The sequence below is a fragment of the Arachis ipaensis genome, chromosome B03 (assembly GCF_000816755.2).
Source record: "Arachis ipaensis cultivar K30076 chromosome B03, Araip1.1, whole genome shotgun sequence".
Classification (NCBI taxonomy): domain Eukaryota; kingdom Viridiplantae; phylum Streptophyta; class Magnoliopsida; order Fabales; family Fabaceae; genus Arachis; species Arachis ipaensis.
The window spans coordinates 131,416,057-131,435,214 of record NC_029787.2 but is presented as its reverse complement, the minus strand read 5'-3'; the positions used below and the strand labels follow the sequence as shown (position 1 = coordinate 131,435,214).

The 19,158-nt window shown below is 34.7% G+C and overlaps 3 protein-coding genes across 4 annotated transcripts; all 3 read left to right on the top strand.

Annotated features, from left to right (window-relative positions):
• Nucleotides 5,262-10,708, top strand: LOC107631531 (tetrahydrocannabinolic acid synthase). 2 transcript variants are annotated; one of them, XM_021119923.1, is made up of 4 exons: nucleotides 5,262-5,834; nucleotides 6,352-6,475; nucleotides 7,747-7,924; nucleotides 8,046-10,708. In XM_021119923.1, exon 4 carries the CDS (start codon nucleotides 8,884-8,886, stop codon nucleotides 10,483-10,485), a length of 1,602 nt encoding a protein of 533 aa, XP_020975582.1. In that variant the 5' UTR covers nucleotides 5,262-5,834; nucleotides 6,352-6,475; nucleotides 7,747-7,924; nucleotides 8,046-8,883; the 3' UTR covers nucleotides 10,486-10,708. The 2 variants fall into 2 exon arrangements, with proteins under 2 accessions (XP_020975582.1, XP_016190487.1); XM_016335001.2 differs by lacking the exon at nucleotides 5,262-5,834 and having other exon boundaries at nucleotides 6,263-6,475.
• Nucleotides 12,046-14,936, top strand: LOC107634724 (berberine bridge enzyme-like 28). The gene is made up of 2 exons (XM_016338148.2): nucleotides 12,046-12,868; nucleotides 13,763-14,936. The coding sequence occupies exons 1-2, from the start codon at nucleotides 12,199-12,201 to the stop codon at nucleotides 14,728-14,730; spliced, it is 1,638 nt and encodes a 545-aa protein (XP_016193634.1). The 5' UTR covers nucleotides 12,046-12,198; the 3' UTR covers nucleotides 14,731-14,936.
• On the top strand, nucleotides 17,334-19,158 carry LOC107631532 (berberine bridge enzyme-like 26). The gene has a single exon (XM_016335004.2). The coding sequence runs from the start codon at nucleotides 17,411-17,413 to the stop codon at nucleotides 18,995-18,997; it is 1,587 nt and encodes a 528-aa protein (XP_016190490.1). The 5' UTR covers nucleotides 17,334-17,410; the 3' UTR covers nucleotides 18,998-19,158.

The window sequence follows — 19,158 nt, the reverse complement described above, 5'->3', positions numbered from 1 at the left end:
ATACACTTCTTCTTCTAAAGTGCCATTTAGAAATGCAGACTTAACATCCATTTGATGTATCTTCCATTTATTTTGAGCTGGTTTTTGTTTGTATCTCTTTGCAACTAATCTTGCTTTGAAACGATCAACTTCACCATTGGGTTTGTACTTAGTCTTGTAAACCCACTTTACTCCAATCGACTTCTTATCTGTTGGTAAATCTGTCAGCTCCCATGTGTCATTCTTCTCAATGGCATGAATTTCTTCATCCATTGCTTTCTTCCAATTGTTGTTTTTAGAGGCTTCTTCAAAGTTCAATGGCTCACAATCTGAAAATAGAGCAAAATTTATGATTTCTTCGTCGGACGGATCGTTGTCATTGCCAACTTCATAATATGCTAATCTAGCAGGTAGTCTTCGTTCTCTTTGCGATCTTCTAGATGATGCTGGTTGTTCAGTTGTGTCATGTTGTCTTTGTGTTCCAGTCCCACATGTCTTTCTCGTCAAACGTCACGTCTCTGCTGATGATCACTTTCTTTGTTTCTGGATTGTATAGCTTGTATGCTTTTGAGTCTGTACTATAGCCGATAAAGATACACTTTTCGCCTTTGTCATCTAACTTCTTCCTTAATTGATCTGGTACGTGGGCATAAGCAATACACCCAAAGACTCTGAAATGATGAATGGAAGGCTGCTTTCCACTCCAAGCTTCCTCTGGTGTTTTATCACGAACACTTTTTGTTGGACACCTGTTTAAAATATGAACTGCTGTTGTGACTGCTTCTGCCCAAAATTCTTTAGGCATTTGTTTTGACTTGAGCATGCACCTGACCATATCCATGATGGTTCTGTTCTTTCTTTCAGCAACTCCATTTTGTTGAGGAGTGTATCTAGTTGTTAGTTGATGTTGAATTCCGTGTTGCTTAAAGTATTCTGAACATGCAAGATATTCTGTTCCTCTGTCTGTTATGAGAATTTTGATTTTATAGCCACTTTGTTTTTCGACAAACGCCTTGAATGTCTTAAAGACATCACATGCTTCTGATTTCTGCTTCAGAAAGTATACCCATGTATATCTACTAAAATCATCAATAAAAGTGATAAAATACCTGCTACCACCGTTACTTGGAACTTCTACAGAACAGAGATCTGAATGCACAATTTCAAGTAATCTTCTAGCTCTCCAAGACTTTCCTGTAGGGAATGGATCTCTGTGCTTCTTTCCCAATTGACAAATCTCACAAACACAATTGGGAATATGAATCCGTGGTAGACCAGAAACAAGTCCTTTTCTTGACAGGTAGTTTAGGCCAGAAAAATAAAAGTGCCCAAACCGCATATGCCACAACCAGTTATCATCAAGTATCACAGAACTCATGCAAGAGAGATTAACATGTTGAATTTTTAACGGAAACATTCTGTTTGAAGTCATTTTTGCTTTATCAATGAACCTTCCATTGTTGTCAAATACAGTGCAATATCCACGATAAGTTATCATCTTATATCCCTTCTCAGATAATTGCCCCATACTCAGTAAATTGTAATCAAGTTCAGGAGCATAGAAAACATCAGAAATATAACTCAGAGAACCATCCTTCAATCTAATTGGTATGTGCCCTTTTCCTTCAATAGGGATCTTCGTACTATTACCAAACTTCAATAATAATTTAACGGAATCATCTAATGAAGAAAATAACTCCTTTCTACCAGACATATGATTACTGCAAGCATTATCCAAGTACCATATATTTTCATCTTCAGCACTTGAATTACTTGTAAAAAATAAAGTCTGAGTACCCGAATTGTTATCAGTATTTTGATGCTGATTTTCTGCAACGTGTGCTTGATTATTATTCATCACTTTGAATCTGCAATCTGCTGCTTTGTGTCCATACTTTCCACAATGAAAACAGTTGAAATTGGTTCTTTCTTGATGAAAATTTTCTCGACCTCTTCCTCGGTTGATAGGCCTGAAATTCGTTCCACCTCTTCCTTGATTAGGTGGTGTAAAGTTATTGTAACTTCCTTGGTTGTAATTGCCACGACCTCTACCTCTGAAACTTCCTCTACCTCTACTTTGAAAACTGAAACCACAACCTCGTCCTTCTTGTGTACGGCTTGATTCTGCAACGTTGTTGAAATTCACTCGGCTTTTCAGGGCTTCCTCAGTTGATTTTTCTGACTTCTCCAGTATTCTACTGATGTGGCTTTCCATGGTTCCTTGCAATTCTGCAATCGTCATAGTATCCATATCGTGGGACTCTAGTATCGTAGTCACCACATGGTCATACTTCATCGGCATGGTGCGAAGAATTTTCTCCACCACTTTGCTATCGGGCATATCTTCTCCATAGACTCTCATCTTATTGACAAGATCTGTAACACGAGTAAAATATTGCTCAACAGTTTCTGAGCTCGACATCTCATACCTTTCATATTCTCTTCTCAAAGACTGTAGCTTTGCTTTCTGAGCTTTATCTACGCCTTTGTATGACAGCTTCAACGTGTTTCATGCTTCCTTTGCACTTTTGGAATTTGCTATTTTGCCAAACACCGTATAATCTACTCCTTGATGAATTTGAGATAGCGCCAATTGATCTCTCCTTTGTTGGGCAACATCTGCTCCTTCTTGCAAACCCGGTTCAATAAAATTTCACAGGTTTTGGGCCTTCAAATGGGTAGACATCAAAGTCTCCCAATAACTATAATCAAGTTTCCCATCTAACTTGGGACCGAACCACACAATATTAAAAGTGTTTGCCATACCGACTCTATGATAAACAACTATGTGAGAACTCTCTCACACCTCACAAATTCTCAAACACCAGACGCTGTATTAACCAGCTCTGATACCAAATGTAAGTATAATACCCACAACTAATTGGCCCTAGGATCACTCACTCATATAAATGACACTATCATATTTTTCATCTCTCAAACTCACTAACACTCATAAAACAAAGGAGAGAATTTTCACATTTCAAAACATACACATTTCATTATTGAACACACAAAATACATAAGGCATATGTGCCTTTATATAGGCAAAGTTTTCTACTAAAATAATAATTTATGAATCACAAATCAATTTTGTAACGACCACCATTTTATGAGTTGGCTTCATGAATCTTCTTTCAACTTGCATTCATGTTGTTTCCATAATCTTCTAATTTCAATTCAATTTGATTTTGAGTTTCTTCAATGTTGTAGAATGTTGTAGTTGTGCAATTCTCTTGAATGTTCTTAGAAAATCTTCAAGCTTCCAATATTAGCTTCTAGCAATATCTAACCAATTGATGATTATTTGTATTCAACTCAAACTTTGCTTCTTCAATTCTTTAACCATGCTTCATGAAAATTCTAATCTATGCAAGTTGATTTAAAATTTTTAATCAACAAATCCCAATCCTCCCAAATATTTTGGTTGGCAAAGAGTGTTCCAATTAACAGCATGAAACTTTCTGTTCTCCATATCACCACCCCAAACAAATTTTCTTTGCATTTTTTCAATTTCATAACATATTCCTTTTGGAATCTTCATATGCATCATATCAAAGTTCATAGAAGGGCTTATAACGGATTTGGCTAAAGTTATCCGCCCCGCAAAAGATAAACAACTACTTTTCCAACCCTTCAACTTTCCTGCTACTTTATCAATTAAATTCTTAAATTTCTCTTTACCTTTTCGGGCATTGGTTAGCATCGCTCCGAGGTATCTTCCCAAGCAATCTGCTTCTATAAAACTGCTTTGGTTTTTTATTTCCTCTTTAGTTTGTCCTGTCACATTTCTGGAGAAGAAGATAGATATTTTTGTAACATTCACCTGAAAACCTGAGGCAAGCCTGAACTCCTCAAAAACCCCTTTTACCACATTCATTTGATCTGTAGAAGCCTCCACAAAGAGCAAAAGGTCATCTGCAAAAAGCAAGTGTGAAATGGCTGGTCCTTGTCTCTCAGCCCTCATTGGTTTCCAACTTCTTTCGTTGACCTTTTCCTCTATGAGTTGTGATAGTTTATCCATTACAATGACAAAAAGATACGGAGAGATCTCCTTGTCTTATGCCACGAGTTGGAAGGAATTTCTCCAATTTGCACCCATTCCACAAGAGTTTATAAGACACAGATTCAACACAAGATATTACAATGCGTCTTAGGTGGTGTGGAATTTCGAATTCTTCAAGACTCCTCCGAATGAAATCCCACCTTATACGATCATACGCTTTTTCAAAATCAATTTTTATAGCCATAAAAGTTTTTCTCCCCCTTCATCTTCTTCATGTCATGAACCATCTCTTTGGCTATAATAATATTATCATGTATAGTTCTTTTTGGCACAAAACTCTTGGTTAGGGGCAATCCTTGTGGCTAAAGTGGGTTTAATTCTCGCAACTAAGATCTTTGCAATGCATTTATATACCACATTACATAGAGCTATTGGGCGAAATTGTGTAATAAATTCAGGCTGAGGAATTTTAGGTATAAGAGCAATTAAAGTTTGGTTAACCTCCGCAATAGCTTCCGGATTCAGCCATAAATACCTGATATATGAGCAAAACGCTTCCTGCACCAGTTTCCAATTCTCTTTAAAGAAATGAGCAGGATATCCATCCTCACCTAGGGCCTTGAGGGAACTGATTCCAAACAGTGCTTTATTTATCTCATCATGCTTGAGATTAGCTTCCATAATAGCCAAGTGTTCGCTCTCCATAAGCGGGTATGTGAGTGTAGTGTTTAGTTGAAAACTTTGTTGTTGATCTTCAGTGTAAAGGTCATCAAAATGTTTTATTACTAATCCTTTGAGACATTCTATATCTTCACACCATTTTCCATCACTATTTCGCAATTTAACTATACGGTTCTTCCTTCTTCTTATCAAAGTTTTTGTAAAGTAAAATCTTTACGATCACCCTCTGTAATTCATAGCTGCCTTTTTTGTAGCCATAGGAGTTCCTCCTGCTTCAATATTCCCTCTAATTCTTCCGTGAGTTCTTTCTCCAGCCGGTATAGAAATTGATGCTGCCATACTCTGGAGATTTCTGTATCCCATTCAATCTTCTAAGAACTCTCTCCTTTCTTCTGAACACATCCCTAAGCACCTCTTTGTTCCATGTCTTCAAAAGAGTCAGTGGGCTTAAGATAGATGCTAACCACAGCATATATAATGGGCTCACATTGGACTCTTATTGGGCTTCCATAATTCAGTTTTGCTCAATACATTCGTCTTTAATTTTTTTTTTTGCGCAACTGTCACTATCGTTTCGCAATTTCGTTTCCATTTTCCCGCGAATGTACCTACACCGTTACCGCCGTGGCGATGGGGGAAACTGCCCCCGATAACCGACGCCCGAAGCCACATCAGAACCCATTCCAAAACCCTGAGGGGTTTGTTTCATCTGTACGATTCCAACCTTCCAAATCGCAAATGGCGCTCCCGCATGGCTTGGCTTCCCGGAAGTTTTCGATGCGGAAGGTTTCGCAGAATGCTCTCGTGGCACATACAGGCTAATTCTTGAAGCACTTTTGGCATTAGTGTTTTTTTTTTAGTTAAAAGAGTTTGAAATTACAAAGTAGTTAGGGTTCAAATATGATTTTCAATGTCTAGAAAAGAATCTACTTTGTTTTGTTCTTTTGTTTAGTTGTGTAGGTGAATGATTTTGTGCATTGTTTTTGTATGATTTAAAAATGCCACTTCCAGGAATGAAGGAAGACAAGTGGGGAGATTGTTATGATTTTAAGTGAGGTTTTGGATGCCTCTCGGGGTATATAAATGAAGGCTGAAGAAGTTTGGATTTTACTGCCAATAAGTGATTGGTCAAATGCAGAGTATGGCTTGGTATTCGGTTTCACAACTTGGGGTATGTTCTTGTTCCTTCATTTACTTGGAAGGTGGTGTGTGCAATAGAGAAAAAAGTGTGTTGATCTAATGTCAATCTGAATTTAAACAATTTTTCTTTTCTGTTAAAATGATGTTTGCACTTTTTTTTCAAAAAAAAAAAATTGTTGTTTTATGGCACATATTATTATTATAATATAATAATATGTCTGGAACTTTTGGAGATTATTTAGAATAACCTTGAGAAGTTGCTTATTGATTTTGATTTCTGTACTAACTTTTATTGAATTAGCCTTTCTTTTGCCCCCATTAAAACACGATATATGATACACTGCTTCCTAAGGGTTGCTGCTCAACCTCAACATAACAATTTGTAAAAATTTCAGAACAACTGAGTTCTGAAACGACTTTGGGGTGAGGAGGGGGATACACAGGGATAACTGCATTTGAATAGTGGCCATAAACAATGTACTGAACATATTATCTCTTTCTTTTTGACATTTCTAATTTTAACTTTCTATCTTATCGGATTGATGTAGCCATTGATCAGGTTTTGGAGAGGATGCTTCAATCTGATGAAGTAAAACCATGTCTAACTGTCTAAGAAAGAAGATTGGAGTGATGTTCTGATCGTACCCATTAATTCAGTTACCGAATGCAGCTGTAAGTTATTTATTTATTTATTTATTTATCTTCTTTTTTTTTTAATGTAATCTGAATTTCTGATGCAATCTTTTCTAAATTATTTAATTGCGGGAGCCAAGTGAATTCAGTATTAACAAAGACAAGTTAACAAAGACAAGTTATTGACAGTGTGTAATTACTTGAAATATCAAGTTTGTTTTTCGTTTTTTTTTTTAAATGTTGATTTTCCTCCTCAGTCTCAATGAAATTCTTGTCTTAAAAAAAGAGTAATTAGCAAACGATCACTTTGATACCCAAAAGTTATAGGTGATATAAATTTAGCACTCTAAAGAAAGTTGTCATTAGTTTAGTCCTTCAATAATAAAAAACTATAGAGAATGATTAGATGTGGGCTAATATGATTGAGGTGCAAAAGCCAAAAGCGATATTATCACTTGTATGATTGAGGTGCTCAATTAGTCTAAACTTCCTTTGAAGCATTAAATGGATTGAATTTAGTCATATATTTGAAAGAAACAAATAACCTGACCAATTTTAAAACCCATAAAACAAAACAAAAAGCTAACTGACCGTAATAATAATAATAATGATGCTTGATTATTCTTTTATTTCTGCAAATATGGTCAATTCTAGATTTGACCCTTATAGATAGAAGTTTGATTTAGGTCCAAATATATTTCAATAACCATTTATTTTAAGTTTTTGTCATTATTTTGTTTGTTTTTGGTCCATATAAAGAGTTATGTTTGTTTTAAATGTCTTGTATTGGTATCATTCAAAAGTTGTATAACAGGGGATTATATTTATCTTGTCAATTAAAAAATTTTATTAAGAAACTTCTTCAATAATATAACAATAAGATATTATTTATTTTTGTTGTCTTTTTGTTTGAAAATTTAATATACTTATCTACTGTAGATAATTGGAATAGAGAAAAAGTGGTGTACAAATTTTTATTTCTAGAATATTTTTATTATGTATATTATCTTTTTCCAATTGTTGTGTTGAGGCACTTATTTCTCTAAGTTATATACTTGTGAGTTATATATGTCTATACTCCATATTACATATTCTTTGTGAAATTCTCAGATTAATAAGTCCTAATTCAAAATTTATTGAGGGCTATGTGTTTTTTTTTCGGTTTCAGTCACTAAAGGATAACGATATCGTTTGTGTTTACTTTATCATCTTTATGTTTTACTTTTGTATGAGCAAGACTTGCTATACTTGTCTGACATTTGTGTTGTTAATGAATGAATCGAAGTTTCTGATGTAGGTTTATGTTGCAGATGAAGTCTTGCAGCTGTGAAAGTTGGGTGGCTGAGCAGTTTGGGGTGAAGAAATTCAGAAAATAGCTACTTGGATGAATTCATGGAAGGTATTCATTCTTTTTCCCCCTTGATAGCTAAGAGATGTAAGAGAAGCCGAAGATAGTAGATCATAAAGTCCAAAAACCAAAGGAACAAGGTAAAAATTAACACCTGAAAAGATCACTAAAGGATAAAAATACACTCCATTTGAATAACAGTTCCAACTCTCACATTATCATGGTTAGATTATTTATTTTTATTCTTTTCCTTGTTCACAGTGGGCACATTCTTCCCCCACTCAAGGCCACACTACTCTTTATTTTCTCTTTTGCCATCATTTTGGGTTGGCCCAACTTGATTCTTGATAAGGTACGTTAACCAACTCTGTTGGCTGGATTTCGCAGTGTGGGGTAGTTTGTGTTTGTCCTCTCTCTAATTATCTACTCCTTCATCGATTAATGCCACTCATTCGCTGTTAATTATATAAATCTTTTCTGCTTAGTGGTGTACAAATTTTGCTCCTATCACTCTTCAGCATCATGCTGATGCTGGATCCAACATCGTGATGAACGTGACTAAATAATGCATATAGCTTTCTACCAAATAATTGAAATTTATAAGTTCTCAGAACTGTTCAAGTTCTTAATTATTAGCTGTCTATACAATTATGCTTACCCAATCCTATTCGCAGTTGTGCTAGTATACAACTATGCATTAGCTATCATTAACTTTATTTATCTACACATTTTGGACGGTAATTTCGTAAGAATGGCAGAGAGGAAAGAAAACCACTAACTCCATAGTGCAGTCAGCTCTCAATGTCCCTTCACAGGAAGCATAAGCGTGTCATAAACAAAAGCTGATGGAAAATTAAAAATAGAAAAAGAAGTATATTGTTTGATCAGGTAACAGGATTTCACAATGTCATGTAAAAAGCGGTATTAGAGGTCATTTGTGTTTATACAACACATGTGATCATTTATGTTGCTCACTTTTCTTATTAGAAAAATTCAGCTGATATTAGTGCTAAATTTTGGGACAAAGCAGTCAATTTAAAAAGCAGTAGAGTGGTGTTTCTGAATTTGCAATAACTCTGGTGCACAGACACCAACAAAAATGAAGGACCCAAGACCACATTTGACTGTTTTCATAATTGTCCTTTTATTTTCATTCGTGTCTTGTGTGTCTCATACTGAAGAAGACTTCCTTCAGTGTCTTCAACTTCATAACTCCGCATCAATCTTTAAGCTTGTCTACACCAAAACCAATTCCTCCTATTCATCTATACTCAAGTATTCTGTTCACAACCATAGATTTGCCACCAAAACAACCCCTAAACCCCTTGTCATTGTGACACCCCGGCATGCTTCCCATGTTCAAGCCACCATAATTTGTGCCCGACGCCATGGCTTGCAGATTCGAACCCGAAGTGGTGGCCATGACTTTGAGGGCATCTCCTATACTTCTCGAGTTCCATTTGTTGTCATTGATCTCATAAAGTACAGAAAAATTGAGGTGGACATAGAAAAAAGAACTGCATGGGTTCAAGCCGGGGCGACTATAGGTGAACTTTATTATAGAATCAATGAGAAAAGCAAAACTCTGGCTTTTCCAGCGGGTGTATGCCCCTCTGTAGGAGTTGGTGGACACTTCAGTGGCGGTGGCTATGGATTCTTGATCCGTAAATATGGCCTTGCTGCTGATAACATAGTTGATGCTCACATGATTGATGTGAAGGGAAGGCTTCTTGACAGAAAAGCTATGGGTGAGGACCTTTTCTGGGCCATTAGAGGTGGTGGTGGAGCAAGCTTTGGAGTCATCCTAGCATGGAAGGTCAAACTAGTTTCAGTTCCATCAACCGTAACAGTATTCAGAGTTAAAAGAACATTAGAACAGAATGCAACTAAGCTTATTCTTAAGTGGCAGCTTGTGGCAAGTAAAATTCATGAGGACATAACCATTAATCTCATATTGCAAAGGGTGAATTCAAGTAAAAAGGGAGAGTTAACAACACAAGCCACATTTGAAGCCGTGTTTCTTGGAGGTAAGGATCAACTCATTCCCCTGATGCAAGAAAGCTTCCCAGAATTGGGTTTGGTCAAGGAAGATTATACCGAGATGAGCTGGATCGAATCGGTTGTCTTCATGATTAGAGTTGCTCGATCCCTTAGTTATTTGCTGCAAAGAAATCCAACTTCAGTGCAAACTAATTATAAAGCAAAATCTGACTATTTGAGACATCCCATTCCTGAAGATGGGTTAGACGGAATATGGTCACTGTTCAATGAAGATGAGGGCAAAGGTGTATTTATGCAATTGTTTCCTTTTGGGGGCAGAATGGATGAGATTTCTGAGTCTGAACTTCCATTTCCACACAGATCTGGAAACTTGTGCTTAGTTCTTTACCTAGTTTTTTGGCAGGAAGAAGGGGATGAAGCCGCACAAAGGAACATCCATTGGCTTAGAAGGCTATATAGCTATATGGAACCGTTTGTTTCAAAGTCCCCTAGAGCTGCATATGTCAACTATAGAGATCTTGACATTGGGGTCAATAACATTAATGGCTACACAAGCTATAAGCAAGCTAGCGTTTGGGGTGAGAAGTATTTCAAGAACAACTTCAATAGGTTGGCACATGTGAAGACCAAGGTTGATCCTCTTAATTTCTTCAGGTATGAACAGAGTATACCTTCACTCGTGTCAAAGAGTCACAAATAGATAATGTAAGATCTAAAATCTTGGAATGTCAGCAGCATATATAATCAAATAAGCTGCTTTATTCATTTGCTTCTGTGTATCAGTGTATGGAGGGTGTCCTTCTTCCATAACAATATTATTTCAGAGGCTACTTCAATGCCTAATATATATTTTGCATGAGGACCTTGAGAGCTTCAAGATGGTTATTTATAAAAATGAAAAAATATGTTTACTGTGTCCTAAATTTTTCTTATCCTGAATCAAAATGAGTGGAAGAGCTTGGGAATATTCTGGCAGTGCTAACTCTTAATTGAAATCCCAAATTAGCTTCTTAGCCGTGATCATAAAATGGTTATGCAGATAATCATTACTTACAAGTTGGTGATGATTCTGGATAAACATTGTGATCCGGCTTGCTTCAACAATTTTGAGGGCGCATAAACTCCTACTTAGAAGAAAGATAGGAAAAGCTTAAGATAATTATGAACAATTACTAACAATTATATGCAATTTGTTAGGTTGGAAGGTCTAAAACAGAGAAAACTTATTGCCATTATGTTGCTCAGTATAATTGATAAGTGCACATGGGATGTGTGAATCATATTAGACAGACAATCTCATATTGAATTTGCTATTATAAACGTTTTAAATGTAAATATAAGAAAGACTATCTCATATGTGAATCATAGATGCTCTAGAGTTCTAAATGTTTTAAAACTTCGGATGTTTCTTTTTTGAAAATGTAAATTATAAAAGAACAAAAAAGACATGTCTTGTATCGCCTCAACAATATAGACTATATGTTGATTTTAAAAAAACTTTAAAGATTAAAACATTAAAGATGAAATTAAAATAAACATAAAAAATATTTTTAAAATTTTTCAAAATCTTAAGAAACAAAATGTATACTCTACACAAAGACTTTTCAATTGTTACAATATTTGTCACAAAACCGACTGAAGGATTTTGATTTAAAAAGACACAATTACACTAAATTCAAATTCAACGCACGATATTTATTTATTGGTTGAATTTTATTCCAGGATGTCAATCAGCATAGTTGACTTTCACACGTAGAAGAATTTGACTGGGCAATACTACAATAATTCCGAGAAGTTTACACTAAATAATGGAATCCTGAATACTGAATAGAGACAAACAACTATGAACTATACTTTGTTGTAGTCCTATCTGAGGTAGATCCTGCCTTCAAATTTCAAAAGTGATAAGCTCCATCAAAAGTGATAAGCCTCAGTAAACATACCAGTTAGTCATACATATTCAATTACACGACTTGTCTAAAGTCTAAACAAGTAGTTTGCGTGTGAGCGAGATATAAGTTGATTGTAGCGTTTGTTAAGTTGAAGCTTCTTTAGATATATATTATCCATGGAAATAAATATATATCTTTATTGTTCAAGACTTGTCTAAACAAATTTTCAACAAGTTTGAGGATTCTATATATTTTTCAAAATAACCATCTGTCTACTTTTACGTGATTGAATTGTCTCCCACTGCATGATCAAAATTGATTTTTAATCTCTTTTATTCTTATATTAACACTTTGATTATAATGTTATTTTTAGGTAGTGTTGAACTTCAATATCATATAAAAAAATAAATCTTCATTCACACTTTTGGGTACGTATCAAATTAAATTACCTAGTATTGACTATTATATAAATCTGATACTCATATACAAAGCACACAATAGTATTCTCAACACAAAATATAATGAAATTTATAAGTTGTTATTTCATTGTTCTTCTGTTCTCTTTATCCTTAACATGTTCATCAGCAAGCACACTTGATGATGATACTAACAATAACGAAAACTTGGTGGAATGCCTTTATCAATATTCCAATAATTCAACATCAACATCTAAGCTTGTTTACACAAAATCCAACTCATCATACTCATCCGTACTCCAATTCTCCATTCAAAACCTCAGATTCGAAACGAACACAACATCAAAGCCCCTTGTAATCGTAACACCCTCAGAAATATCCCAAATCCAAGCCACAATCATATGTTCGAAACGCCATGGCATGCAGATTAGAACTCGAAGCGGCGGCCATGACTATGAAGGCCTCTCATACGTTTCAGAAGTTCCGTTCCTCATCATTGACCTCATCAACTTGAGTCAGATCCACGTGGACGCAGATAACCGTACTGCATGGGTCCAAGCTGGTGCAACTATTGGTCAACTTTACTATGCAATCAGCCAAAAAAGCAAAACCCTAGGATTTCCCGCCGCCGTGTGCTCCACCGTAGGAGTTGGTGGGCAATTCAGTGGCGGTGGCTATGGATTCTTGATGCGTAAATACGGCCTCGCTGCTGATAACATCATCGATGCTCACATTATTGATGTCAATGGTAGATTACTTGACAGGAAAGCCATGGGTGAGTTTTTTTTTTTTCTTCATTTAACTATAATGCTACATCTTGTCATTTATTTAATGAATTTAATTTTGATTTTATATGTATTTAATTATGAAGCAACTTAATAAAAATAGAATTTTTTATTAAATAATTGAGTAATCATCTTTTACACCACATGTGAATGATAATTCAAAGAGACAAATATATTAAATACTTGATTTTATATTGTTTATTAATAAATCAAAATTAAACTTTTATATAATATATTCTATCTTTTATGAAATTGTCAAAATATTACAAACACTAGTTTTATATACACATCTCTTATTTTTCACTTTTGATATTAAAACTTAAGTGATAGTTGAGAGAAGATAAAAAAAATGTTGTATTTTATAAGTTTAATTTTGATGTATGGAAAGTATAAAATATTTTAAAAAAAATGTTAAAGGTTATTGAAATTTATTGTTTTTTGCTATCAGTGTTTAAAAATATAAGATAAAGTATGCTGTTGGATTATTAGATTAAAGAAATTAGACTAAAAAAATTGAGATAATAGTTAAATGATAGTAAAAATTAATAAATTCTGATGGTATTTTAGTATTTTTTATATTTTACCTAATCATACAATTATATCTGGAGGAGTGTAAGGGGTTAGCAACTTTTGTTATTTGTAGCCATCAAGTAGCTAAGCTATCAATGATGTTTTTAATGGTGTGAGATTTTATCCAATGGTGTGAGATTACTCACTTTTCTTTTAATGGTTATATGTTGGCCCAAATTTAATAAAGTTGCTGGTTTCTAAACTTTTCTTTATATCTATTCTTTTTGAATAACTATTTAACTATGATGTGACCTTAGATATACGTGGAAAATTATTTTATATAAAAAAATAATACAAATATTTAACAAACGCAGGTGAGGATCTCTTTTGGGCCATTAGAGGTGGCGGTGGAGCAAGCTTTGGAGTAATAATTTCATGGAAGATAAAGCTAGTTACGGTTCCATCAACTGTAACAGTGTTCAGAGTTGCAAGGACTCTAGAACAAAACGCAACGGAGCTTGTTCATAAGTGGCACCTTGTGGCAAATAAACTAGACGACAACCTAACCATCAGGATCATCTTGCAGAGACTGAACTCATCATCATCAAGTAATAAACAAGGGAGTTTAACAGTACAAGCCACATTTGAATCCATGTTTCTTGGAACTGTGGATGAACTCATTCCACTGGTGCAAGAACGCTTCCCTGAATTGGGTTTGCTTAAACAAGATTGCTCTGAGATGAGTTGGATCCAATCAGTGCTTTACCTGGGTGGTTTCTCAAGCAATGAATCCCCTCAAGTGTTGCTGAACAGAACTCAATCTTCTGTGTTTTATTTCAAAGGAAAATCAGATTATGTGACGGTTCCAATTCCTGAGTCAGGTCTAGAAGGTTTGTGGCCTCTGTTTTATGAAGATGAGGCAAAATATGCACTCATGATATTCAATCCTTACGGGGGAAGAATGGATGAGATTCCAGAATCTGAGATTCCGTTCCCACATAGAGCTGGGAACATATGTAAGATTCAGCATATAGTGTATTGGATGGAGGAGGGGGATGACGTGGCAGAAAGGCATATGAATTGGATTAGAAGGGTTTATAGTTACATGGAACCTTTTGTGTCAAAGTCCCCTAGAGCTGCATATGTCAATTATAGAGACCTTGACATTGGGGTCAATAACAAAAATGGCTACACAAGTTATAAGAAAGCTAGCGTTTGGGGTCTTAAGTATTTCAAGAATAATTTCAATAGATTGGTACATGTGAAGACCAAGGTTGATCCTCTTAACTTCTTTAGAAACGAACAAAGTATACCTTCTCTTTTGCCTCTGGGACGCAAATAGGATAGAAAAATCTTTATAGGAATATAGGATGTAATAAAAAGTAATTAGCTGCTTTAATTTGTTAAGTTAATGTTTTTGTGCATGTGTATCAACTATGTATATGTATTGTAATTCGGTAATATATTATTGTTATTATTAGTGCTATTGTTGTTGAAAAAGAAATTGTAGAAAGGCCGAATGAGGATAAAAAATATTTTTTATCTGTGTATAGATATAACTCCCGAAAGTTGCGGCCTTAAAATGATTAATTATTGCAAGGAGTTCTTTTACTATAAATAAATTATTTAAGTTATATCATTATATGAGCTCCAAATAAAAATTTAGACTATCTTTCTCCCAACTCAGTAATTAAGAATTAATCTGTTATAGATTGGAGTTTTGTTTATGAGTTTGTTAATTGTTATTGACCAATGAGTTGCTGCATACAGAAAAAAAGTGAGACTTGAACTTTTGACATTTGTTTAACCAAACTAGTGAGTTAACCAATAAATCAACCTAATCTTTTGATAATATGACAACTTTAGAATTACATAATTATCTATTAATACAATAGATAGTAATAAAAAAAAGTTAATATTAAGTACAAAATTTTATTATTTTAATTAACATAGTTATTATTATACCCATTTTAAATTAGGTTGTTTGGGCCGGCAGGTTTTGACCATATCCAGATGTAAGGTAGCACTAAGTAAATGATCGATGTGGATTGGAAGGTACACAGGATGATGATGAGAATGTCTGAGTAATAATTTTCTTTCATTTTCATGGTGAGTGAAGAATCAGATGAGATCTGAGGACAGAGGCTAGTGATGAGCATCGAGAAAGTTACGTTGGATATGTATGTGCATGAAGGTTACGTACTTACATTGATGATCATAGCTAACATATAATTTGTTTTCTATCTTCTGAAAATTAATGTGCTACGTTTTCTATTGGTTTTATTATCTCTTTTTCAAATAAATAACTTTAACTCCGCAACTGAAAACCAAATCTGTGATTTCTATAAAAAATATGAGTAAATGACAAATAAGTCTTTAATTTTTTATTTTAAAAATAAATAAGTTATTAATTAATTAAAAATAAAAAAAGTTTTTTAATTTTTAAAATATGAGACATTTAAATTTTTTTAAGAGACTAATTTATCTTTATATATTTTGAATATTTATTTTCAATAATGTAAGCCAATTCGAGGTTAATTTTTATTTTGTTGTTTTAAAATTGAATTAAAAAACAATAACAAATTTTTAATGACAATATACGTTTTGGTGGCCCCTACTCATTTTTGGATGCACAATTATGTTGACTTTCATAATTTATAGCGTTTACAAAGCTAAATCCACACTTTGACGACTAATCGTCTTGGCTCTTCTATAGTTATGCTTATACACACAGTCCTGTGTAGGTGCTTACTCGGGTTTATTTTCAAACATATCTAATTAAAGAATTCCAATCTTGCGAGTTGATGTATTCAAATTTGATTCCATTTTCTTTATGAATATATAATTAATAAACTAATGATATATAATGCGGCCTTTTACATTTACATTTAGAACTTTAATTTGTTAATTACGGGCCTGTCCAAAAATGAGTCAATGGCTAATCGCAAATCTACAAAACCACGAAAACGAAAGATTATTGGATCAAATTATACATAGGATTGTGCAAGCCACAATGACACATTTCGGGACCTTTACAGGGAGAAGCAACAAATCACTAATCACCACATAACCAAGTTGTTCTGGAACAGAAACCTTATTAGGACTTCAATATTGACTATTCTCAATTCTTAATTAGAATTTTATTAAGCAGAGATGGTGGAAATAAGGCACTTTACCTTCCCAAGTTAACCCGATTATTGGTTAAACTCAAAAGTGTCGTATGCCACTTCCTACGAAACATGTTCTCATTAGACTTTACCACTTTCGTTGACCAAATATTGTTAGGTAATCTTAATCTTAGAGCGCCACGTATTTTATGATCCTAATAAATACGGTATTATTAATTTTAAATAAATATTTAAGTCCGTAACAAATCATATTTTAAGCAGTCATTTCTGTTAATAATTGTGATTACATCCATTTAATTAATATTCGATGACCATTCAAAAGTTTATAGTTTGGCGGGATGCAATGAACCGATGAAATTAAAAAGGCAAGCTCAACTGATATAGGAATAAGAAGACAAGAAAAATAGGGTTGGGCAGAAGAAGTTAATGCTACGGATTTTCTTTCCTATTATTCAGAGGATCTGGAACTATTTTGTTGAGGGAATTTGACGTCAATAATAATAATTTTCCAACACAACTCTTTAGTCCAAATGATCACCATGATTATTTGATTTCTTTAGTAAACCTTAAATGAACAGTCCATGAGTTGCCATATAACAAAAGAACCTAAATTGGTTTTATTTAATATTTATTAATTATCGCTAAAATTAATAAATATTAAATAAGATAAATTTGTGTTCATAAAAACGTAGAAAAACGTCATTTTTTTAAATAACGTAAACAAATTTTAAATTAATTAGATATAATGTTTGTTAGGGAATCTGAAATGCAACTCTTTATTAGTATCTCTCATTATTCACCTAAACGTAATTAATTTTTTATTGTCTCCGTAGCATTACGGTTATATAAATAGGAGAGTTGCAATGCATTGGTAAGGTAGGAAGGAAAACCAAAATGACTAGATCAGTTGTAAACTTAGTTCTCCTATCTGCCATAATTTTCATCTCAATTTTCTCTGCATCATCATCAGGTTCGGCTAGCCATGAAAGTTTCCTTCAATGTTTTCAGTCCGGTCTAGGAGTTAACAGCAACACAAGTTCAGGAATAGTCTTCACCAAAACCAGTTCTTCTTATGAACCTATCTTGGATGCTTCTATAAGAAACTCAAGATTCTTGGCCACTTCAGTCCCAAAACCAAACTTCATTGTCACTCCACACAACCTTTTCCACATCCAACTAGCACTGCGATGTTCCAAACACAGCAACCTCCAAGTCAGAGTTCGAAGCGGTGGCCATGACTATGAAGGCCTCTCTTATGTCTCTAATGTTCCATTCATCATCATTGACCTTTTCAACCTCAGGTCCATAACCATTAACATGGAAGACGAAACAGCGTGGGTTCAATCAGGTGCTACTCTGGGAGAACTCTACTATGCAATTGCGAATAGAAGCAAGGTCCATGGCTTCCCTGCTGGGAGTTGCGCTACAATTGGCATTGGAGGACACTTGAGTGGAGGTGGATTTGGCACCATCTTCAGGAAATATGGCCTAGCAGCTGATAATGTGATCGATGCGCAGATAATCAATGTTAATGGGACGATACTGAACAGAAGAGCAATGGGGGAAGATCTGTTTTGGGCCATAAGAGGTGGAGGAGGTTCAAGCTTTGGTGTCATCACAGCATGGAAGATCAAGCTTGTCCAAGTTCCATCAACAGTTACCATCTTTGAGGTTTCAAGGAATCTTGATGATGGTGGTTCTGAGATTTTCACCAAGTGGCAAACTGTTGCTCCAAAGCTTCCTGCAGAACTCTTTCTTCATGCAGTTCTTGGAGTTTCCAATTCAGCTTCTCGACTTGGTAATAAAACTGTGGTGTTTTCTTTCACGGGAATGTACCTTGGAACCGCAGAGAACCTCCTCCCTTTGATGCAGGAAAGTTTCGCAGAATTCGGGTTGCAGCGAAGCAACTTCACTGAGATGAGTTGGATTCAATCTGTTCTTTACTTTGCAGGTTTTTCAGTGGACCACTCCTTAGAGGTCTTGCTCAACAGGAACATAACATCATCAAGTTTCAAAACAAAATCTGATTACGTAACAGAATCGATTTCATCTACTGGCTTAGAAGGACTATGGAAGATGCTGGTTTTGGAGGAGTCACAATTCATGATCCTGACGCCATATGGTGGAATAATGAGTGAGATTCCAGAATCAGCAACTCCATTCCCTCACCGAAAGGGTATGTTATATGGAATCCAATATTCTGTTAGTTGGGATTCCAATGAAGATGCAACTAAGGACATAAAATGGATAAGAACACTCTATGATTACTTGGCGCCTTATGTGTCAAAGTTGCCAAGGCGAGCATACTTGAATTACAGGGACCTTGATTTGGGCGTGAATGGTCCGAATACAAGCTATATTGAAGCACAATCTTGGGGTCTCAAATATTTCAACCAAAACTTTAAGCGGCTAGTAGAAGTGAAGGCTAGAGTTGATCCTGAAAACTTTTTCCAGAATGAACAGAGCATTCCACCATTGTAGAGGTACCATCAGTGCCCACTAGAAAAAGAATATACAATAGATTAGTTACCCATAGTTATTTCATAATCATAAATAAATGGCATACCCTGTTTTGTTCCTTAATCGTGGATAGCAAAATAAAAATGATACTAAAACTACACAAGTTTGTTTGTTGACTGCAA